The 25,133-nt window shown below is 39.8% G+C and overlaps 1 protein-coding gene across 4 annotated transcripts in view; it reads left to right on the top strand.

Moving 5' to 3' along the window:
- The first annotated feature begins 291 nt into the window (after positions 1 to 291).
- The window catches only part of LOC134816172 (membrane-associated guanylate kinase, WW and PDZ domain-containing protein 1-like), a 41,876-nt gene continuing 17,034 nt past the window's right edge, over positions 292 to 25,133 (top strand). Inside the window, exons 1-5 of one of the 4 annotated variants that reach the window (XM_063824943.1) lie at positions 292 to 463; positions 627 to 723; positions 911 to 1,054; positions 3,539 to 5,020; positions 5,239 to 5,449. In XM_063824943.1, coding sequence (XP_063681013.1) covers positions 364 to 463; positions 627 to 723; positions 911 to 1,054; positions 3,539 to 5,020; positions 5,239 to 5,449 — 2,034 coding nt within the window. In that variant the 5' untranslated portion in view covers positions 292 to 363. Of the gene's footprint in view, positions 464 to 626; positions 724 to 910; positions 1,055 to 3,538; positions 5,021 to 5,238; positions 5,450 to 6,168; positions 6,388 to 8,400; positions 10,090 to 18,127; positions 18,525 to 25,133 lie in introns of those variants that run through there. The other 3 variants (XM_063824947.1, XM_063824944.1, XM_063824948.1) reach the window with 3 other exon arrangements.

Below are 25,133 nucleotides of genomic sequence, written 5' to 3'. Positions count from 1 at the left end.
TGTTGGCCCCACCCCGGCCTCCCCCTCCCCCACCCCCTCCCCACCCCCAGAATTTATTGCGCATAATGTAAACAAAGAAAACCCTGTTTTGCAGTTGCTGTTTCCTTTCCCATACTTTCCTAAATCGGGGTTTACATGTATTAATGTTACTGCCTGTTGTTTCCTGCATTTCTATTTCTACCATGCTATTTACTGTACTAAAATGCTCATTGTAGCCTATAGTGATTTAGATTTTCTTAATCATTATTGTGACCAATCCACAATTGTATAGTTGTTCTAGGCTCTTAAATTAATAACTATTTCAGCCCAAATGTACTAACGTAGTGGGATATGAGATGACTTGTTATGGGTGAAATATAAAGTATGAGTGATGGGGGGAAATCTTACTTTACGCTGCCAAAATCCATTCGAAAAAACACCAACCTTAGGACTAGTGATTCTCAGATATTGAATTCTAACAATGGTGAGCTTTAAACTGAATTATGGAGGTTTACAAATTGTTTAATGGTTTGCACTACAACTTTGATCTATTCTAAAACAAAACAATCATCATATTATTATTTCAAAAATTTGTTTATTACTATTGTATCATACATTTATATGCTTGACTAACATCTTGTTTGCAGGAGGGTCCAGGTATTCGCTGTGCAGCAGAAATGATCAGAGCTCGAATTCGGGTGCCGTTAAAGTGTCATCGGAAACCCATTTAATCTTATGTGATAGGTTTAAACAGCTTCAATCGGTTATGAACTTGGCTTCATTTAATTGATCACTTAATATTTGATTTTGTGGTATTTGCTCTTTTGGAGAAAAAAACGATCCTATGAGATGAAACGTTCATGTAATTATCCGCCTTCTTTCTATGTTAGAATTGACAATACTTACTTTTTTAAATTTTATAATTTATCAGACATGGAGACACAGTTGGTGTGGCAGGTGTACACTCGGGAGTGTATGTGCGAGTCTCTGAGATAGAGCCATACCTGCAACCAGGGGACAAGATTCTCTTCATCAACGAGTTCAGTACTGCCAAGATGAGCCTTCCTAGTGCCAGGTGACTTGCTTGTAATCTTATTTTTTTCATAGGAATAAATTTCTCCAATGTCCAACCTAGTTAAATTAACATTGTTATTAATAGTATCAGTTATCTGTTTGTTATTGAGTTTCCAACACATATTATGTGAAATGTGGGGAACTCGGTAATCTGTCGATGAACAGTGAACACATAATGCACGGTTAAGGCACACATAAAACAAGGTTAACACACAGGTAGCTACGGTTAACACACGGTTAGCCCACAATCGTTACTTAACGTTATGCATTAACCGTGCATTACCCGTACGTTATGTGCACATCGACAGATTACCGAATTGCGCATGTTTCCAAACAGAACGGACATGGGAGGTTTCCCCGATTGTCTAATTACCCATCATAGAGTAACTTTCATTAATAATGAATATAACCTGCAAGTCCTAAGCTTGTTTTCGTATTTACTATAAACTAATAGTTAATATATTGCAAATTTAATATATAGAAACCATGATCCATAAGTTTTCCATTACAATGGACCAATGAGAAATGACCATTAACCATTAGTAAAATAACCATTACATGAGTGTAGAGAGCGTGTAGAAAGTGTGTAGAGAGCTTGTAGAGAGCGTGCCTCATGACACACTGTAGAGTGTAGACCCATTAGTGTGTACAAACAGTGTCTCTCTCTCCAAGCACTGGATCACACATTAGCCCTGGAGCAGAGTAATGTTACCTCATTGAGGGAGGAAACATTTGAATATTAGCGGGTTCGAATATTTACTTTGTAAATAATAGTGGAGTATACATATAATAGTGGAGTAAATAATAATGTAGCTGCATTAAGTTGTGGAGTAAGCAGCCTTACCCAGCCCTGGCGGGAAGTGGGAAGTCTGATGATAGAACTTGCATAACAGTTAGATAATGCTGCTAGAAACTGATAGATTGCATCATTGTTCAATGTTCAGGGGACAATCTCTTAAGGAAACCATTAGTAGACGTCCTAACTTAGTAGATCTGTATTGTTGGGTCATATCGTCTACATTTGCAGAGTTCTCTATCTTAGTATGATGCAAGGAGCTCTGTTCGAGTTGTCTGCTCTACAGAATATCCTCCTGTAAGTATAGAACACGTCCCATCTACTGGTCCTTATCTACATGCTGTAGTTAGATTGTGTGTAGACCGATACTAACCACGTTTACTAGTGTCTTGTGTAATCGTTGAGCGAGTAACCAGGGTTTGTTGAACTGCATTATAGAGAGTCAGGCTCTGTATAATGATAATTGCTCCAGGGTATGTTTAAAGTAGAACATGGTGACTCAGATTACCGATCTGGAGAACACAGAGTCATGGTTTGAGCTTTTATCAACGGGAGATGATCTAAGTATGATGATTTAATTCTCTGTTATCAGAGAGTAAAGCTAGTGTACACCCGAGGCGAATATATATCAGGTTTCTTCTGGCGAGTGTTTTTAAAAGTGCCAGAGCTTAATGTCACAAAGCTAAATGTCACAAAGCTTAATGTCACACAGCTAAATGTCACAAAGCTTCATTTCACAAAGCTACTATAAGCCCTGGATAGCGTTAGATCCTCGCCTTCGTATTGTGTGTTGGAAGTTGAGACTTTGTATTACAGTTCACGTCACAGCGAACAAAGCAAACCTATTCTGGGACCTGACTGAGCATAAAGTGTAATTTAACACTGTTATTGTTATTATTCAGACTGCTATTAAACTACATCATATTGAAGTTTTACCCCTTATTAACCCTGACAAACATAACTAGATTATTGATAATGTGATCACCTATTGAATAGATAAGTTCCGTTACACTTAGTACTCCAGACTCTCCTACAAAACTAAACAAAATTAATTATCAATAAGTTTGGTACAGTAAAGTAAAAGTAAGTAAGTAAATACAATAAAGTAAGTTAGTACGTACAGTTACAACTCTCTGAGACTGTACGTGCTCATCTCCCCTTTCATACTAGTCCCGCCACAAATTCACACTATCCACATTACCCACACAGTCCCCCTTTTGTCACAGGTAATCCAATCTCAGAGTGTATAATATCCAGGTAAGCCGTCACACCAGCTCATTTTCTATGATATTGGTTGCTGGCCACAGAAACTCGATTAGATGGTAAGATGATACATGCGTTATTACAAGTGTAAGACCAGCTGGTGGCGCTACTCCAGGGTGCCCTGGTGCAGTGTGCTTACACAGAGTGTACACTCGAGTAGTCAGGGACGTTAAGCTCTGAACGGAGTTTGTTGAGAAATGAGTTAATGATCGTTTAAATATTGTCTATATTGTGGTGCTGATATGGTAACCATGAAACAAACATGCGTCCTTTTATTCTACATCAGCTATTCTAGATAAGGCAACATAAGGCAAACAATAATTTTAAGGAGACAGGTACCTAGCACGATCAAATAGTGCGAATTACAGACAATTAAAGTAATATCAATAAAGGCAACACAAAAATAATTTCTCATTTTTTTTTCAGGCGTTGTATAGAGGACATGAGATCACGTGAGACTCACTTTCACCTGACAGTGGAACGAGCCCAGAACACGAGTAGTATGTTAGCTGAACAAGCTGGACTCTTTTCCAAACACCCTGCCTCTCCCAACGTCCCTCCTCACCTCTCCTCTAAACCAGCTATATCTCTCCTCCCCTCCCGACTACCCCAACCTGCTAATCAGACTCCTCCACACCAGACCCCACGTAGTGGACCTCCAACTCCACCTCGCCGCACTGTCTCCCGTACTCCACCTCGTCGCTCAGCCTCCTCCACTGCTTCTCAATACAGCTCCCTGAGTCCCAGTCCCTCTTTTTCAAGTCAGGACTCCGATCCCATGTCTAGACAGATCAGAGACGCTCAAATGAGACAATCTCGTGCCCTGAGACCAGCCTTGCCTCCTAAAGCTAAGAATTTTGGTTATAATGCGACACGAATGAGGAAGGGATCACGAGGGAGTGAAGTGAGTGAGAGTAGCGAGATTAGTTTACAAAGTCTACGAAGTGAACGTTCATTGGATCACAGATATATCGATCAGGAGTACCCTGTTTTTAGAGATGATAGAGTTGATATGTTCAGAAAACGGAACAGTCAAAGCATTGAATCTAGCAGTGAGAGGAACAGTGTTGATCTTAGTGATCACGGGCCGGTTGTAGCTGAGAATGGTTATCCTCAGAGACCCTCTAACATCAGGATAACCAGCCCTACCTTCAACACTAGACAAGATACTACTTTCCCAGTACGAACCAACAGTCCACAACATCCTGTACCATTGCAGAGTCTTCAGCAGGCGGTTATCAAGAGTAGGAATAACCAGCGACCCTTATCAGCTGAATATAATCAGAATTCTCAAAATAAACAACAACCACGACCCCTGTCTGCCGAATATCATCAGAATTCTCAAAATAACCAGCAACCACGACCCCTGTCTGCCGAATATAATCAGAATTCTCAAACTAACCAGCAACCACGACCCCTGTCTGCCGAAAATAATCACAATAAGCAGCAACCACGGCAACAGCAAGTAGAACCGCGAAGTGTCCACTTTTCTCACAAAGTGGAGACAAACCGACCCCCTTCACCAGCTAATCGTAATCAGACCCCACCTCCACTACTGAGTCCCCGGTCTCAACCGTCTAATACACAGTCACAGGGTGTCAATCCTAACGACATCACCAGAGCTCTGGAGAGCTTACTCAGTCCCAAACAGAACCGCAGCTCTAGTATCAGCAGTACACCTTCACAACTAGATACTAAAACGGGCCCTGATCTACCAAGTAGGGTGGTATCTGAACACCCGCCTAGACACGCCACCCAACCACCTTCAAGGAACATCCATCAACCCCCAGTCAGGATACATTCTCAGCCTCCTAACAAACCCCCGCCTGAGGAGGATGTTTATATGGAGATGACCTCGCCCGCTTCAGTCCTATCTCCTTCTGCTCCACGACGGCCAGATTCTGACATGTTAGTACTTTCTTCTTGTTTCCGAACATAAATGTAGTTTGTACATTTTTATGGGAAATTCGAGTAGGATAAGGTTTTTAGGTTTGAAATTTGCATGTTTTCAGACTAATCACTTATCAGGGTTTCCAGGTTTGATTACATCACTGCAAATTTGTCAGAAACTTTCACTGAAGTATTTATGTTGAATTTTACTCGCTTGATAAAATCTGTCGTTTCAGGCACCGTTCTGACGAAAGCTCTGGTGTTGTGAATGCACCTTCTTCCATGCCTCCAAACAGACCACAACCCAACCCAACCTTAAAACTTCCTAACAGAACACCACCTAGCCCAACCTCAAAAACTCCTCAGATTACACCCAAGGAGGTTGAGTCTGAGGAAATGTTTTCCTCTTCGATCTCGAGAAATTACAAAGTGGCGCCATCCTGTCAGGTATGTTCCCAAACATGGTTCAGATATATCTGAGTTCTAGTAATTTTAGGTTGTTCTTGCTTGTTACTACTGCACTTAGGGGGCTAAATATCCATAGCATAAACCGGGTTTAATATCATCAAGAGATTGGTTGCAAGCATACTAGTATAAGGGTGGGGCTATGAGAGCGTCACCTCCTCCACTTACGTTGATGGAACTGCGTGTACTCCGAACATGGTGCATGTTTTATGTGCAAACCAGGACCTAAATAGTAAATATTGGTAATATATATCGGATAATACTCCTGGTGGTGCAGCTAGGGAGGTTTCGCGAAACAAGTTGGTTCAAAGAGGAAGATCTGATTTAAAACAATTAAAAAGAGCTCGGTTTACGATGTTATCTTTATCTGACTAACACGCACCGCTTTACTCTAATCGGAATGTGGTTATACTTCTGTTGTATCAAAGGAATAGGATCAATGACCGACTGATCACCGAACCTTACATTTAATTGATATAATTGAATCCTAATTGGAATCAATCACTCAGATTCTGATGTAAGATCCCGAAATTTACAGCAATCTCACCGCTTTTAGGTTAACATTTCACTAGACAGACTAACACATACTAACTGATCAAACAGTTGTCCAATCACAGACAATCCTCAAATTCACGAACCAATCACCTTGTTAGCATGGAGGTTGAATGACAGTGTAGTGTGATGGTAGAATTAGATTAAGAGAACTTTGAAAGAAGAGAGCATCTCCAAGGGGTGTCGGAGAGTGAGGTAATCGTCACTAAACTTTAGATTCAAGTTACTTTCTTCATATTACTCCAATCTTGAGTATCCGCTTATCTACTTTTGAAAGCAGTTTTGATTTTACATTAATTTTTGATCGTTTGAGCGTGGTTCTAGTTTTGAGGATGATAATTGCAGCTACTCGATTCTTCCACTACCGGGTGAGTTTATATCTAGATTCAGGATTGTTTTCGTGGGAAATTTGTTGTCTCCAGTTGATTTAAAACTGGGTGTAAAATAATGATCGGCGGGAGACTACACTCAAGAAAGAGGTGGAGACAGAAATATGCGTGAACCGTTCCATACGTGATATAACCATTCATGTTTTAATAATAACATTCCATCTTCTTGCATTGTTCCGTGTTCAAATTGTTTAGATACACTCGGCCACATTAAGCCCGCGTGCAGGGCAATAACATCAACATACCAATCCTGTTCCAGATATAATGCGGGAATATGGAAGAGTAATGAGGTGTCAGAGATCTGTATCTTGATTACAAAGATCTTAAATAATACGAGTAAGTTAAGATAAACTGTAGACAGACCTATCAATAATCAAAAAATCCCGATCACAAGATATATATGATAGTAATTATAAGTAGCATCACTAATTTAAAATTTCGCCAAATTCCTATCTAGTTTTGTCTGCAACATTTTTGTCGTTGCTGTTTGTTGTATTTGCAATTATTTGCAAAAGACGAAACTTTTTATTATTATTTAATTGTAAGCTTGGACCGAAATGTTACCCCCTGATGCAACATCCTGTACTTTTCTACAAGTGTAGCACTGAAAAAAGCAACATTTTGTACGTTTCTCGCTGAAATCCCCTCATTATACCCAAAGGAGCAATATACTATTACTAGAGTACATTTTCTCTTCTTCATTCAATGTTCTCATACTGCAAGACCATTAATGCCGACTCTAAAGTAATCAGAAATCTCTGAAATGCGTCACAATATTACTATAAGAAATGTACATTAGTGACGTCATAAATACACACACACGTGACCTCATCACTACACTCAATTTTAAATACCATATTCATTATCATGCAGACTATTTGCTGGATTGCCCGGCTGCATGAGGCACATATTTTCAGTTTCGCCTGAGGTGCCCCAACACATCACACGATCGGTCAACATTAACTCATTATCAGATCACCCTTACTCGACTCATTATGAATTATCAGATCACCTTTAAGACTCTACACACGTTCTCGGTTATTATTGGGAAATTCGATTACATTCCTCCGATCCTTCGTATTTCTTTACATTGCAGCACACATCGCCCCCTGAGCTGGCGGGATCTGTAATACAGTAAGTGTTTGCAGTTTGTACTCTAGTTGTAGAATGTAGATGTTCATAATACCAGCCCTACCAGCTGTTGCACGCTTTAGTTCCTTCTATATTTTAGTTCCTTTGTTTGTTTGCTACTACCATTTCCTGTGTTGTATTGTTTTGATAACCTGTCTACTAAATGTAGGTGTGTTGACAAATTTCCTGAGAATTTTTAAATATTTCATTCTGAGACTGAAACTTGGCAACGATACCGTTTAAACGGTACATACGCGTTTAACGCTAAATTTTGAATTTAATGAAAAAAATTTAATAATGACACTGTAGTTGCAGTTAGGTTGACAGATGCCTGTCTTCATTGTTGAAGATCTGAGCAATTTCTCTCCTTGTTTGGCATTGATATAACAAAGTTTGTTAAATACTCCATAGCAAATACAAGATCAAGTTAAGGATTCCTGATTTCTTTAAACGACTAGTGCATTATCAGCTTCGTTTGCAGTGGTCACTATCTTCAATATCGCATTTTCAGAGCTTAGAGTTGCTGTCATTTCTTGAGCTGACGATTTTTGCTATTTCTCTCCTTGTTTGGCATTGATATAACAAATAACTCCATAGCATATACAAGATCAAGTTAAAGATTCCTGACTTCTTTAAACGACAATTTAACAGATTGCATGGAAGGCGAGCCTTCTTGATCTTGTAGTGCATTCTAAAATTAGTTGGCAGTGGTCTTCATTCTTCAATATCGTATTTTCAGTGCTTAGAGTTGCTGTCATTTCTTTCATAAGTACATCTCAACAAATATTTTATCTTCTTTATACATAATCAACCAACTTCATAGTTTATATAAGCAGTAATTTGTAATTGAAATTAAATAATATAACTTATTTAAGATCTGTAATAATACAACGTCTCCCAAGTGGTGGAATAATGGAAGGACCAGGAGGTGATCTACTATTGTGTTCAAATCTCAGTTCCAGTGCTGGCAACATATCCTCTGGTATTGTTCACACATCCCTTGATATTCTCTCAAATTCTGTACAGAACGGTCAACTGGCCAATGGAACGAAGAAGTTCGCTTATGGTTCTGACCCCGTACAACGTAGATTAGATGATGTGACTGACGCTAACATCGCGCCTAGATCTTTCCACTCACACCGTGGATCCTATCATGTAAATCGGGACCGATACAACAAACATCGTGAACCTGGTGGTAGGCCTGATTACGGTCCACATGAACCAAATGTTACTGCACGTGGACCCGATCACTTACATGGTGGACCACATTATGACGAACACCGTGGACCCGATCACTTACATGGTGGACCACATTATGACGAACACCGTGGACCCGATCACTTACATGGTGGACCACATTATGACGAACACCGTGGACCCTATCACTTGCATGGTGGACCACATTATGACGAACACCGTGGACCTGATCACTTACATGGTGGACCCGATCACTTACATGGTGGACCCGATCAATTACATGGCGGACCCGATAACCGACATCGTGAACATTATTTCGAGCATCGTGGACCCGATCATTTACATCGTGAACAATATTACGAACATCGTGGACCCAATCATTTACATCACGAACAAAATTACGGACATCGTGGACCATATCATGATAATCGTAGACCCGATAACTCAGCACACAGATCAGATAAATTTAGATATGATCATGATCAACGTATGAACGATTATGGTGCACACGCGCCTGATCACTATGCAGAAGGATACGATCGTGGTTGCGAACACGATGTGCGTAGATCCAATAACGATGATATTGGAAATGGTCAAGAAGATAGAGGACTATATCAAGAACATCGCGGATCACACCACAGTGCAGATCAGGGTGCACGCAGAACAGAACACGAACTTCATCGATATGATCACCCTAGACGAGAGTCCAATCATGGCAAACGAGGATCTAATGAAAAATATCATGGAGCCAACGAAGAAAACAGTGGAATTAATGAAGACAACCATGGATCCGATCAAGAACACCATGAATCCTACGAAGAAAACCCTGTATCCAACGAAGAAAACAGTGGATCTATTGAAGGACACCGTGGATCTGAGCAAGTTCGTCGTGGATCCAATGAAGAAGATTATGGATCAAATGAAGAACGCCCTGTATCCAATGAAGAACACCGTGGGTCTAATCAAGAACATCGTGTATCAAATGAAGAACGTCGTGGATCCAATAAAGAACACCATGGATCCAGTCAAGAACATCGTGGTTCAATTGAAGAACGTCCTGGATTCGATCAAGGACACCGTAGATCTAATCCAAAACATCGTAGATCTGATCACCGTACCCATGGAAGTGATCAGGAAATAGATCATAAACCGCGCGATACTGACGTACTGCACGAAGGTGCTGAATACGATAGTGATAATCGTGGATCTGATAACACCCCACGTGGATCAGACATTGACAGTTGTGAGTCTGATCACGTGGCAGGGCCGGGCGGAAAGAGGAAAGTTGTTGGAAGAAACTGCGGGAAAAGAGTGGCAATGCGTCACGGAGCTGTACGAATCAGGAATCATAAGGTAGGAAGACTTGCTTTATTTCTTGGATTCTTAAATTTCAAATAAATAATATATAATAATAATTATACTTTTCACACTTTATGTAGTCTCGTAAATGTTTTGGGGATTCGAATGAATTTAGGGATCTACTCTAACTAAAAATGAATAAACGGTCATTTAAGCATGTATATTTGAATAGGCATGTACATATTATATGAAACGGTTTAAACCATACAAATTTTACCACCGAGGTCAGTTGGATAACTGACTGTAAAGTTACATGCAGACACGGTTCTAAGACATGAACTGATATAAAATTAGAAAGGGCTTACAACGATTAGTTCACGCTAGGTTCACGATAAAGAAGCCAGAAAAGTGGCCTCATTTATTGATTTTTCAGCTGAAACGACGCTGTTTAATCAGTTTAAAGATTCATCACTGATTCACCTCCTATATAATGAAGTTGACACTATAATTTATACTCATATCCAATTTCAGCAGCTTCGTATCCCTTTTAGCATGAGAATTTGTTAAATTGTTTAAATAATATTCTTCGTGGACGACATGAGTCATGAATACGAGCGAGTTTAAGTGATTGGGCGGAATTCGTGATTTATCCCAGCTTCCTCATATCTTTGAGGGCGTTCACTTGGCGACGATACTGCTCTGCAATTAAACTGGGCGAAACCCGCTCTACCAGTCTACTATATCTATTTTTTCGTATCACGTAGACTGTGGATAAGATAACTCTCATCGTGGACAGTTAAGTGTCCACTGGACACGATCACCGACATCGTGGACCATATTAATATTACGATCATCAAATAAGCAATGTTTCTGATAAAATCCAGTAGCTCGCATTATTACGTTTGTTTAACATAAGTAGTCATACTGACTCATCAATAATACTTCCGAATATAATTTGGATTTAAAATCCAGCTCTGACAGAATTTGTGGTTTTCTGGCCCAGCTTAAAATCTTTTAATCGAAACAAGTTTCGGTCCATACAAATGTTTAATGTTTATCCTGTTATTCCAGCAGAATTTGTAGAATGTAGACTTTAGAGTAGAATGTAGAACGGTTGATCACCGGTGGTAAAGGTATGTCTGTACCCGCGGTATTTAACCGCATATTATGTTCTGTCACTTCTGTCTGTAAACATTGTAAACAAGTTCCTTCACGGATGGCTTGTTAGTCTGTCAGTTGTTTACTTTGAATTAACCTGCGCTACATGTGTCCGTTTAGTGTTGAACATTGTGACCGCATAAGTTTTAACTGGCGCCAATTAATCGCCGTTATTGTCTCTAGAATAAGAATACTTTGATAGGACTTAATCCTCATATAATCATACTTTGCAGAAATAGTGGTTTGAAATTTCTCGATATTCATACCACTGGGATGATCTCTATGTAGAACTGTTAGGAAGTACTATCCAGTATTCATTATACTTAATCTGTAAACATTGTTGACATTAATTAACCATTAGCTTAATTATAGAATCTGCCAGTTTTTCTGTTGCAGTCATATTTGTGGCCACTTCGTGATAGTTCTAGCTAATATTTGCACTGCATTTCTTGCCCCAATAAATATGCAATGATCTAAAATCAGGACCACACCACAAAAAGAGCCATTTTTCCAGCTCTTACTTTAATAATGAAAGATATTTTATTATATGTAAGTTAAGTTTTTGACTGGACACCAGGCACTGCCAGCTCCCACAACCACCCAATAACTGAATGTTATTAACAGTTTATGAGTAGATACCACCCCTCACGGTGAATGTTTTATTTACCAGTGACAAATAAACAGGGTCCCATTTATCAAACTATTGTTTGTAGTTACCAAGACGACGACGCATTGTAGAAGTTTAACAAGCTCACAGTATGTTAAACTAGCCGGCATCATTACACACAGCTGGTGCCCCATGTGTTGCAGTGAATAGAAGTGTGGTGTATAATTTGATCCAGTGTGAGGGCCCTGGAGTAGTGTGGAGTAATGAGTGTGTTCACTTTCAGAGAGAGAGAGAGAGAGTGAGGGATTGTGTAAGGATACAAGGATACAAAGGATACAAGGATACAAAAGTGATAATTATTTTATTGAGTTCACAATAGTTATAATTCTGAAATAATTTAAGTTACACACTTCTAATCATTTACAAATGTGTAGGGATAAAATAGAAATGTTATAATATAATGCTATTTTCTTTAAGTAAATCAAATTTGTATGGTTCATGAGTTTATTTTGAGTTCCTAGAGCATTATGCACTTGCCAGTATTTGAGTGGAAATCTGGGCTCTTATAATAGGCTGTATATTGTTCGTTCACAGAGAGAATTGAATGGATTGCTCTTGCTGTGGCAGTAAATTTGGTAGGATCTAGATTTTTGTTGGAGAGCAGACCGGCTAGGTCAGTGATGTTTTGGGGATAAAAGTTGAATTTTTCCCTAACTGAGGAGTAAAGCAAACAGTCAATTAATACATGGCTTTCGTCCTCGATAGGTTTGAGCCCTTTACTGAAAAAGCAGTAAGTGCACCAACGTTCTTCTCTTGGTACAAGAGGGGTTTCGTATCTGCCCCTTTCAACGTAGAGGTTGTGGCAGCTGATACGAAACCTTGTCAAGCTTTTTCGAAAATCAGGTACTTTGATTATTCGTAGGTATGCCTCTGGTTCAAAATCATGTTTAATTAAGTTATAGAATTCTAGTTTTGGTGAGGAGGCCTTGGCAGATTTCCAGGTATTCACGAATTCTTCCCTCATATTATGACTGATTTGGGTGGAGAGCTTAGATTTTGATGAAGATGAGTGGGGGAAGTTGTATTTGGTGAGAAGTTTTGAGATGTTGGTATACCAAGGAAGGCCCAGCATGATCTGCTCGTGAAATGCAGCACAAAGTAGTTCATTTTCGGTGCTTTCAAGGCGACTATAGTAATCTATTGCAAGTTTGCAGGCTTCAAAGAATAGGGGGTGGCGCCCACTTTCGCCCCAGCAACCTATATTTGATGCTTTTGAATGGACGGACAAAGACCACTTGATAAATTTTAGGTGGAATTTCTCATAGTGGTCCTGTGCAATGTACTTCAGGGTATGCTGGGGGCTGGCTTTGTCATCTATTTTTGAAAGGTATCTCATTGTTTTAGAGTGGGGGCATAAGACTTGACAGCCATAAAGCAGGATTGGTTTGATTAAGGAATCAAATAGAATATTAAGGGCACGGTGAGAGAGGGCATCTTTAACTATATTGCCTTTAAGGCCATATAGAGCACGGAGAGCTTTGGCCCTCAGCTCAGTATTTGCTGCCGTAAAGGATCCATTTCTGTGGAATATTATGCCAAGATAGCAGTACTTTTCGGTGTGCTGGATGGGCTGACCTCCCAATGTAAATGTTTCATGGGACTGCTTCTTTTTGGGAGGGCTGAATATGACAATCTTAGTTTTCTTTATATTTACTTCAAGGCCCATGGAGTTACAGAAGTCAGATAGAATGTTGATATTGACTTGCAAGGCCTTGGGACTTAGAGCAAGAAGGACAAGATCGTCAGCCCAGAGCAGATGTGATATTAGAACGTCAGCAAGAACTGGATAATCACCAACAGATTTCAGAAGAGATGACAAGTTATTAATATAGATTTTAAAAAGGTCTGGTGATAGGGGGTGTCCTTGCTCCGTTCCTTTGCCAATATCAATTTTAGGGGACAAGAGTTTGGAGATTTTTATATGAGCAATTGAGTTTTTGTACATATCACTTAAGCAGTTAAAGAAGTTACCGGTAATTCCAAGGCATGTTATTTTGTGCAGAAGAAGGTCCCTACATACAGTGTCAAAGGCCTTTCTTAGATCAACAAAGCATGCATAGAGACGAGCTTTTTTAACTTTAGTGTATTTATCAATGACTGTCTTAAGGGTGAAAACGTGATCATTAGTTTGAGCACCCTTCGAGAAACCGAGCTGTTCTTTTGGATCAGGACAGTAGAGCTTTTTGAAGTATAACAGACGTTCAAGTAAAATGCTAGAGAACAGCTTACCCATACAACTGCCAACTGCTATTGCTCTGTAATTGTCTGGGCTGAAGGGGTTGCCTGATTTGTAGATAGGAGTGATAATACTGGTATGCCATGGATAGTAACCTGAGACCAGAGAGTGGTTGAACGTTTTGAGGATGACTTGGAGACAAAGCGGAGTTAGGCTCTGAAGCATTTCGTTTGAGATCAAGTCATTTGAGCAACTTTTACCCTTTTTGAGCTTTTTGATTGCAGAAGTTAGTTCGGGTTCAGATATGAGCTTGTTTAGGATATCCAGATCTGGTGGTTCAGGGTAATGATTGTGATTGTGGTGAGTGGGATCGGGCTCCTGGTCTGGTTTCTTATAGAGGGATGCAAAGAAATCATGAAAGCTAGCTAGATCGAATTTGTCTAGTAGGGGGCTAGTGTCATGTTCTTGTTTAAGCCTTTTAAATTTTTTCCAGTCAAGAATATGACCCTCTTCAATAGCTTCATTTAACTTCCTAAGAAAAGATAATTTCTTACTGTTAACAAGATTACTGTGCTTATTGCGCTGCTTGTAATATTCACGTCGGAGAATATTGTTGCAGTGCTTACTACCTAGCCGGTTTGCTAGCCTATTCAGGTTTCGCCTCGAGGAGTTGATTTGTGGGTCAAACCATTTCTTGTGGGCGGAAGTTTTAGGAGGTTTTTTCACTTTTAACGCTATATCAGCAGCACTGTGGAGACAGTTAGTAATTGCATCGTTCAGTTCATGATTGCCCTCCAAGGTGCTGCTAAATTCGTTTGCTGCAATGTTTTCCAGGTTACTAACAATTTTGGGCGAGTTAAGGGCTGTTTTAAATAGTGAGTGAGAGGTGTTGCTGTCCCACTTATAGCCACAAGGAAAATTAGAAAAGTCTGGGAGCTGGAAGTTGGCAACAAATGGTTCAAATGTGGTAAGTTTCAAGACTAATGGACAATGGTCAGAGTATGATGTAAACTCCTTCACTTGGAGAGAGTTTACATGATCCCTTGCCCATGAGGTGATTACGAAATAGTCAACCACACTGCTCCCATTGTATTTGTGACAGGTCATTTTTCCAGTGGTGTCCCCGAGGGTACGGCCATTAAGAATTTTGAGTTGGTTATTAATAACCATGTCAAGGAAGTGTTGGCAGTGGGGTTCAGATATAGTCAGGTCAGAGTTGTTTCTGGGTTCTTCGATGTCATGTTCAAGTCCAATGTCATTGTAAATGTCATGCATGGCAGGTGCATTACAAGAGAGGATATAGTCTGGGAGTTTTCCAGTTCTTGCATTTGCATCGCCACACATGATAACCTCTCCCTTTTGACGTAGTCTGATACAGATGGAGTCAAGAGCGGAGAAAGTATTAGCAGTATAGTCTGGATTTTTTTTGACATAGGACGAATATGCAGGGCTAATATAGTAACATACTAAAAATAGGTCAAAATCAAGCTTAAAAAAGTTTTTGTCAAGTTTGACAACAATAATATCGTCAGATTCGCTACAAGGCACACAAGAAACACCTTTTCTTAAATCATTTTCAGCAAGAATGCAGACCCCTCCTGAGCGAGAATTTTTGCGGTTGCTATTAAAAGAAAGGTATCCTTCAATCTTAACTTGTTTCTTTGTTTCTTGGAGACACAGAATGTTAGCTTGATTGAGGATTGAAAGAAATTCTTTATTTTCAAATTTGTTAGACCCATCTCCTGTGCTGTCCTGAATGTTCCAGGACATTACAGCGAGTTGATCTCGTGAGGCTTGTTTTTTATTGAATTTCATGGTTATTCTAACGCTCTGTGGGGGGCTGCTTTCTATAGGATCTCATACCAAAGGCACGGTATAGGCCAAGTTTGATATTCATACAGAGTTTTTTTAGACCATACTCTGAGACATGAAGTTGGTCTTCCTTCAGAGGGTTAGGAGAGTCTTCAGATGACTCAGCAGCAGAGATGGCTCGGGAGAAGTTTCCAGTGTTGTTTACAGTGAAGAGGCGCCGGTATAAGTCACTAAGCTCTCTTTTAGTGGAGACAAATTGGGTGATCTCCGAAACAAATTGATTTGTTAGATCACTTATTGGGCCAGGAGTTGGAGTGGGCAGGGAGACAACAATTTTAGCACTGGAACTTGAGAGGAGTGTGTCGATGGCTTCTTTTGCATCCTTGACTGCTTTATTAACATGACGGTCATTATATCTGTAATCATTAACTCCGAGCTGAAGAATGTAGCAGTCAACTTCTGGTTCTTTGATCACATCTCTCATGTGTTTACCGTTCAGGTCAGTAAAGGAACCTACTTTCTTTTTTTCAACCTTGAACCCAGAAGAGAAAGACTCGGCTATAAATCCGTTCATCTGAGAGTCATGAAGGAGGAGCACTTTTCTCTGTTTTCTGGTTTTTCTATGGGGGTTCTGAGTTGTGCTATTTGAGCTTTCACGGTTCTGGTTTTGAGCAGGATGAGGCGAGGGCCTTTTCTTTTGTGTATAAAGTATATAGAATTGGCTAGCAGAGAGAATGAGTGAGAGTGGATAGGGAAGAGAGGAGAGAGGGGTCTATCTGTGTAGTATAGAGTAACTATAGTAACTATATAGAGTAACATGAATATTGGATACCTTTACCTTACTGTAATCTGTGATCTGGAGGAGGAACAAAGTGGTCCACAGTGCACAGTGCACAGTGCACAGTACACAGTGCACAGTGCACAGTGCACAGTGGTACACTCTCAACCCTGGACTCAGTTACATTCACGTGCACAGTCATGAGATAATTTAATACGTGACCTGGTGGCCAGGGATGATTTAAACATTGCTCACTCATGCTGTACTGCTCATGATACAACAGTTACGTCACACACCTCACCAGACCACATCTACATTGCAATTATCATCATCTCATCTTAATATTCAGATGAACCACCTGGACGCGCTTCTTGTGGTGTGCAGACCTCGGAGACACACCGTCAAATAAAGAGATAGATGTGTGTAGAATAAAACAGAGAATATTATATGCAGACAGCTGCAGTGAGCAGCATGCTAAAACTTCTAAGATTCTCTCAAAGAACATTCTAAATTGTTGTAACTCTGTCTTCTGGGCTTGTGTCCAAGTGAGGATTACCACAGAACGGCTCACTGTAAACATGCACTTCGTGTAACTCTGTAACTGCGGGCACTGCTTGTCAAGTGTCTATTTGACAGCACACCACTCAGGCCCGCAAAGAAAAAGAGAGAGGATTTAAGTCTTTGTTTTGTGGTTTTGTAAGTTGTCAGTTTAATACTGCCATTTATTCGATGTGATGTATTTCGATTGATTTATGCATGTGATACATGCCAAGTTTAACCAATCGGCGCTTAATGATACGTTTAAATAAACATATCACTTGACATTTACCCTAATCGATACCCAATATAAGCTTTAAACTTGACTAATTAACTCCTGTGAGACGTAAATGTGCCCCACTCTTTGCTTTCTGCAAACTATTGGTTTCAAATTTCAAGTTTTTATCAACTGCTGGTTCGATCAGATTTCTTACTAATTAGACAACAAAATGGGAGTTACCTTTGTCTAGTCTTAATTATACCCACTCCATTTCATTTGCCAGTGTTTATTAGTCTTTTTCCCATCTCTTTTCATCTAGCCGTTTTTGTTTGGTATTGAGAATAGTAATTATTGAGTCTCTTAACCCCTAATATTTGTGCTACTATTGGTTGCAAGGTTTTAATATTTATCTGGTTCATTGCTTCACTCCATTGTTTTCCCCAGAATGTTCACTTCGTTTCGTTCTCACTGCGAGTTCTCCAGTTTCCCCTGTCTGGAAACTACTCACTTCGAACACACAACTTCTGATGACATTTCTCCTAAAAGAAGCTACACCAGTCTCTCTATACCTATCAGCTCGATTATAGTTCCTAAACCCTCTCAGACTTCAAAATATAGACCCAAGAGTCCTCCAATGAAGTATTCTTTTGATAGTGAGCAGTATTGTAATAAGCAGCAGAGTGAGCAGTATTGTAGTAAGCAGCAGAGTGAGCAGTATTGTAATAAGCAGCAGAGTGAGCAGTATCACAGTCGAGTCTCTTCAGCGTCTCACTCATCAGAGACTCATAGGAATTCAGAACGAATCTTCCACTCTCTGCCTAATGCGCACCGGAGGTCTTACGATAACTCACAAGTTTATAACCAAGATCCTGCAGATCTTTCAACGAAGTATGCATCAGAATATGTCCTGGATGTCCGACCTATCCCAGTGAGCATGTCTACAAATATCTCCATTGTTGCTGAATCAGTGGACCAATCTTCAAAATACAAACCAACAATAAAGGGTAGAAGAAGTCGTGGTATGTCCTTGTCAGAGGTGAAGAGGAAACCCTGGGGGATGTCTTCAACAGAGGAGTTCCAAGTTGGAGATGGTGGATCTTACTGGAGAAGTGAACTAATCTCTACTGACTGGAGCAGTAAGGTAAATGTCACTTATTTAGCTCATATTGTCAGTACAATAATAGCATAATATGTGATTGTGATAACTTTACTGTGCGCTGTACGTGTTTATTGTAGAAAATACTGACATTACTGGCAGAGAGTACGTCTGTCTTTTAATAATGTCACAAATGCTCACTTGACTAATGTAAAACTGCACTTAGTGAGTACATGTGACGTCACAGTTCTTCACACGTGACGTCATGTCACGGTACTTGACACACTGTGACACTGTGACAGTTGACAACATGAGAGCGGCAGTTGTCCCGGAGTACACTGTCAAATTACACGTGAACCGTCGGGCGAGCCGGAGCTGAGTAACAAAGAGCAGAGCGCCGGAACTTTTAAAATTAACTTGGCAGTTCTTCTTATTAAAATAAATCAAGGTTGGACAGCTGAAACGGAACTAGGCGCTGAACACAGGACTAGGTTAGCAAATAGGAGTGGGGCGTGTGCAGGGTATACTTGGGAGATATGTAAGAGTATTATTAACAGGCATTGTTGGCGGCAGCAGGAAACTGACCGTTGTTGGCTTGTACCTGTTTTATTGGCGTAATGTTGTTATGTGTTGGAGGTAGTCTCGTTGTTGGGATGTAAAGCTGGCTTTAGTGACTCACTAAAGCTCTTCAAGGGATAACCAATGGGATCTGCGGTGAGTGCTTTCAAATGTTTTGTTTTAATAGCCCCAGTTCATCAGAAAAGTAGTGTCCCTCAGATATTAATCATCGGATTTATCACTTACATGATTGGGTACGATAAGACTCCCAAATCAGATGAACATGCGGTACCACTTGATTGATTGAAACATCTTGTTTATCTGTAACTTCCAAAAATGGAAATATCACCCAGACTGATATATTTATATCAACGTTTAAATTTGATATTCATTCGTGTCACTTAATGAATTTCATGAATCAATCGGGAAGCTGTCATCAAGATCATGACGCAGCAGTTCATTATAATAGACACGCATTTCTTTTACTGTACAAATGCAGCATTATGTGAGCATGAAAGGCAGTACTAGTAGTGCTGGGTGAAAATAGTACATTTATTTTGTAATTTGTAAATGAAACTATTATTCCATCACGTGTCTAACCATTCTTACTGCTCTGCTCTCTGACGCTCATCGATAAATTTCATGACGCTCCCACTTTTTGGCCTTGGCGGAACGTGTCATTTCAGGGCATGTCGCTTTCCACAGATTTTTCTCAGCAGAATTAAATACTAGTCGGTGATTCTGACCGTATTATTTGGTATAATTGTCCAGTTCTTTTGTCCCCATTTTATTCCGAGTAAGACTGCTCCCTCATCATTAATGTTTCCCTTGTGATAAAAATGGCTATATGTGTCCTGGCATTCTTACGTTAATTGACCTCTTCAGCTTAGGAATTTTAAGTTGTGTTACTCTTTCATTGTATGCTTTGTAATATATATTTTGTGGACGGAATCAATGCTCAGTGTTTGGTGTCGGCTATTTTCGCCCAAATTACCATGCTGTCAACTACAGTAGCTCTCTCCACAAGCATCACTTCTTTGCCGTTTCTTATACTTGGAATTAATCTCCTGACAGCTAACTGTTCATGCTGTGCACATCATATACAGTGGACATCTATAATATCTAAACTTGCTTCCTTGACCAGGAATTGTTCACATTATTTTGCCTCATTTTCTTGCAAACCGTTGTCAAGGTAATAAGATATCGGGTTAGATTATATTTCACTCAATGTTGCTTAAACTCCTTTGTTCCTAGTGTAACTCATTATAAACCATTAATTCAAAGTATTGAAGATGATTGAGAACGAGTCCTACATCTCAAACGAAACAGCGGACCGGATCCTAGGAGCTGTCCTGATAATGTGTACAGTTCTGGGTGTATACGGAAATGGACTGTCTCTGGTTTATTTCAGAAGCCTGAAATCGAACAGTGGCAACAATCTCTTTAACCAGAAATGCTTCCTCATCATCACCGCAGTGGATCTCATAGTCTGCCTAGCCCAGATCCCTGTCATACAATCTCTCATTGTGGGCCGACAAAAAGAAGACTTGCTTTTTACGGATTACACGATATGCCACTTTTGGGGCAGTACCTGGGCAATAGTTCAGCCCCTATCGGTCTACCTGGTTACAGTTCTGAGTTGTGGCCGACTTAGCGTTCTAATTTGGCCCTGTAAGAAGCTATCGCTAAGCTTCCCATGCAAGTTTCTTTGGGCCTCTGTCATTGCCTTGCTTGCTCTGTCGATGGTCCCGACCTTTTTTGGTCAGTTCGACGTGAATTACAATGAAAGGCAAGTGCATTGTTTCATCAACCCCCAACATCCCGAAGGTTCTAAATATTACATTGACAGAGCACTATTCTCACTTATCAGGACCAGTTTTCTCTGTCTCCCACTGCTTCCAATGTTAATCTCATTCATACTGTCAGTGTTTCACCTCAGACGCGCAGAAATCGATAACCCCACTCCGACAACCACTACTAGAAAACGCAGATACGAATCGAGAACAATACAGATATTAACAGGGACGAGTCTAGCTTGCAACATCCCCTTAGTTTGTTACGAAGTTTATCTGGCTGTAACATTTTTACATCACTCCACTGGGTCCCCCATACAGCCGCAACTCCGAGATTTCTACCTGGGATTGGTTGCACAAGATGTCATGACAGCCCTGAACAGCGCTCTTAACCCCGCCATCTACCTCTCCAGGATGAAACCCTTCCGGAGATATGTGGGGGAGTGGGGAAATGGTAGATCTAATAATAACCTCGTTGCTCGTGTCTCTAATTTGTCTTTGTGTGTTGGTAACAGCACCTTCGTCACGAGACTCTCATCGTTGTCTTCAAATGTTGCCCGAATGTCTTTCTTTTCTACCACCAGCAACCTCAGTCGTCCATCTATTATTGAAACCATACATGAAGATGAAACACAATCTGCTGAAGATAATCATAACGGTCATATAGACGTAGTTAAGAATGGTTAAGGATACAGACCTCTATTTTTCCTCCTACAAAATCTAAATGTCATAGCATGTTAAAGAATTTTTGCTGGAGAGTTATTGCCAGTTACTGAGTTACATGGTACTGAAAATATTTGCTTTGTGGCACAGTCTCGATTTGATGGAGTTACCAGACCAAATGGCTTCCTCCCTCACAACATCTGACAAGTCTAGTCGTTCTTCTCATTAAACTAGCCTTCATTCTTTCAAACATCTGAATCAGAAATGGGTTGTATCTCGTGGGTGATAAAATTACAATGAATAAGTAAAAGTTTATTTAAGTTCGCTTCGTAAAATATGCACTTAAAAACACAGCGAGTTTGGTCGACAGAAATCTTAACTTATTTCTGTGGAAATTAAATACCGTCTGTTTTGCAGATCCTGAAACTGTTTCTTTTAATTCATCTACATTTTTCACATTTTTCACAGCTGAGAAGGGTTATATTCTTATCTGATTTCGCCAAGTTATCCTTTTTCTAAAATACCATAGCATGACTATTGATATTTCTTAACTTCAACATTTTACATTTTACCTCTTTATATCTTTATATCTTACCGTAGCCTTTTAATGACCCTAATATTACGATAATCCTTGGCGTTCTTATCTTGAAACAGTGGTGTAGTATTTTAGATCTAAAACCCAAAAATAATAATAAGTCTGACTACGAGAGTGACTATACCTAGTAGTACTTCGGAGATCTTTGGAGATGCTTTTCAGATGACCTCTTTGAAACAATCATGGAAATGATATATTGAAAATTTAGTTATGAACTAGTAGAGTTCAATTCTATATAAAAAGTTTAAAAGTTGGTCTCTGCAGTTAAAGTGCTTAGTCCTAACTTGCCTGAGTATACCTTCGTCATACGCGGATCTGACGAGAGTTAATATCTGACTACTTAATGATATATCTTACTGCAATCATCAGTAATCCCCCACCTACGTGTATAACATGATGTCACGTGACTCCTCGAGAGCCGATCACCAATCACCATAGAGATATAAAACCAAGGGCCAATCAGCTGAGAGATATAAAACTAAGGGCCAATCAGCTGAGAGATATTAAATCGTGTGCCAATTTCAATCATCTCCCGGTGTATATTGCATATCAATATCAGCAGTGAGCGATGTTGTTTGGCCCACTGGATATGGCATTATTTCTGATTCTATGTTAGCTGCTTTTACAGCTATCGAGCTGTTCTTTTGTATTTGAAACGTTTTCTCCGCGTATGGGAACTAACAAAAGCTTTATGAATCGGGTTAGTGAATAATAAAACCAGTGTATTAATTAAATTAATAAAATGATTAATCTTGAAATTGATTATAATTTGAAAAACAATAAATTGTCGGGCAAGTTGTTTTCAAATGGAACTTTCTTTTCAAGCGTAAAAGGAATAACTTTCTTAATTTAAAGAATGGGCTATACTTTCACTGAATGCTAGGTCTCCGCCCAGTACTGATCGTGTTCATAGTAACTTCACTGCTAGGACTCGTGCTTCCCACCTTACTGGGATCTTTTAACTTTCGGGACGCAAATCTTCTCAAGAATGTCCTGAAGTCCCTATTAGTTACAGTGTAAACAAGCCAGTTGCAGGAAATGTTCAGGAAATATATCTCCTTCTGGAATACTGCCAGCCACAAGGGAGGAGCCCGACCAAGGCCCTGGAGGATATACCGGATTCCTTTAGGAATACTGCTAACAATATAGATCCAGGCTATAGCGCTGATGAAGACTAGAGACTTTACTGAGAGGGTGTCTCCGTGCCTCTGGTTAGCAGCGTGGGCTAGTAGCAGGAGCAGAACGTTAACCACAAACATGATGACTGAGGGAAGGAAGTTTAGGAGGAGGATCCCAACAGTGCTGTACACTTTTATCAGGGGGTTGTTTAAACTGGGGATACAGGACAGATCTGGGAAGGAGAACTCCGCATTTTCAGTGAGGAAGATCGCTATCACAGTGTAGATAAGTGCAAATAGGTAGACTAGCAGTATGGAGTTCCTTACCGCTGACGGAGAGAGAGGCGCTGAAAAGGGTCTCATGATATAGCGCAGTTTGTAGCAGGATATCATGAGGATTATAATGTTTTGTGAGATACCCGGTACAAATATAAGGAAAGAGTGGATGAAGCAGACGACCGGACCAAGTACCCAGCTCCTTGCTAGCAGGGTTGTTAGAATGGGAACTGCTGAAGAAAGCAGTATCAGGATATCAGTAACCGCCAAACACTTTATAAACACAACGCTTATCTCCTCCACGTTCAGGGCGTTGTACTTGAAGGACCCGTACAGGATGATGGGGTTACCGATAAGAGCTGAGAGGGTGATGAGCACGTGGTAGATAACGAGGACAGGGTAATACCAGGTGTTAACAAAACCTGCTTCCTTGTAGTGTTCCTCTGTTCCTGATGTCAGGTTTACTTCGAACATTATACCTGTCACCTGTGCAGTTGGGTTACAATCGGGTTACAATCGGGTTACAACTGATCAGGAAAATACATTTGATTAAAAGTGTTGTGATTAATTACGTTTTAGCCGCATGGTACACTTGATACAGAAATACAACCGTGTTCTGAAACAGCCGAAACAACGTATGAAGGGTCCAAACAAGTTCATGAAGCAATAAATTATCGAGCTAAAAGCTCTTATTAAAGGTCTTCAAGATAAAACGATTAGATAAAAGGTATTTAGTCTGTACTCTGCAGGTTGGTTTCCGATCTTTTGCCGTAACGTAAGGAGTAATGACTCCTCAAGGATATGACATGCTTCAGATGGAAGATATTTGCTAGATTAAGTACGATTAGAGCATTAGGCGTTAGTATTGCTGTATTTTGGTATTTAACCTTCTTCACGGTATTTGGCAAGAGGGTGTGATTAAAAGTAAAACATCATTGGGATGAAAGTTTCTTCAGAAATTTGAGAGGAAGAGGGGGGTGCATGTGCGGGAGAAGTAAATTGCGAAAACCAGAATTACATTGCTAGAGAAGGTTCAGAACTTGATTCAATGAACTTATCTGAATCGACTTCAGAGAAACATTTTTGAATGCCACATATTATGTTGCATGTAACAAGCATGTAAGGTTTTTGAAAAATGGATCCTTGCAGTTCGCAGTTTGCATCGTGAACACGACGTTAAACTTTAAGTTGTGTATATCGTAATTTCTGGGCAAACTAAAATGAGATGTTTTTGTTTAAATCAAGCGAGCTCATCGAATCAAAGAAACGTTTAACATATTTTATGTGGAATTGGAAAGTTGGACCATGCTTACATTATTAAAATGTCTGTACTATATCCGTCAGGGTTTTACGATCAATATTTCAAATTTATATAGTACTATGTGTAATATACTACGCTGGTGACAGACATTAAGTTCGGACTAACATTTAAAAAATGCTCAAAATATGTAAAAATGAAATTGTACCGATTGAAAAGTTCACACAATGTCGTTAATAAAAGCTAATAAACTACATTTAGAATTTGAAAATTTAAGTAGAAGCAGAGTGCAAAGTACATAAGCCCTGTTACAATCTGTGTACTATTACTATTAGAAGACAGCGAGCAAGTCACTTAAGGAAATAAGAAAGTAGAAACTAAGTATGTGGCCGA

This window comes from Bolinopsis microptera, chromosome 5, assembly GCF_026151205.1.
Source record: "Bolinopsis microptera isolate Bmic1 chromosome 5, MBARI_Bmic_1.0, whole genome shotgun sequence".
Classification (NCBI taxonomy): domain Eukaryota; kingdom Metazoa; phylum Ctenophora; class Tentaculata; order Lobata; family Bolinopsidae; genus Bolinopsis; species Bolinopsis microptera.
The sequence above is the reverse complement of the archived record's forward strand: the minus strand, read 5'-3'. Positions and strand labels throughout refer to the sequence as shown.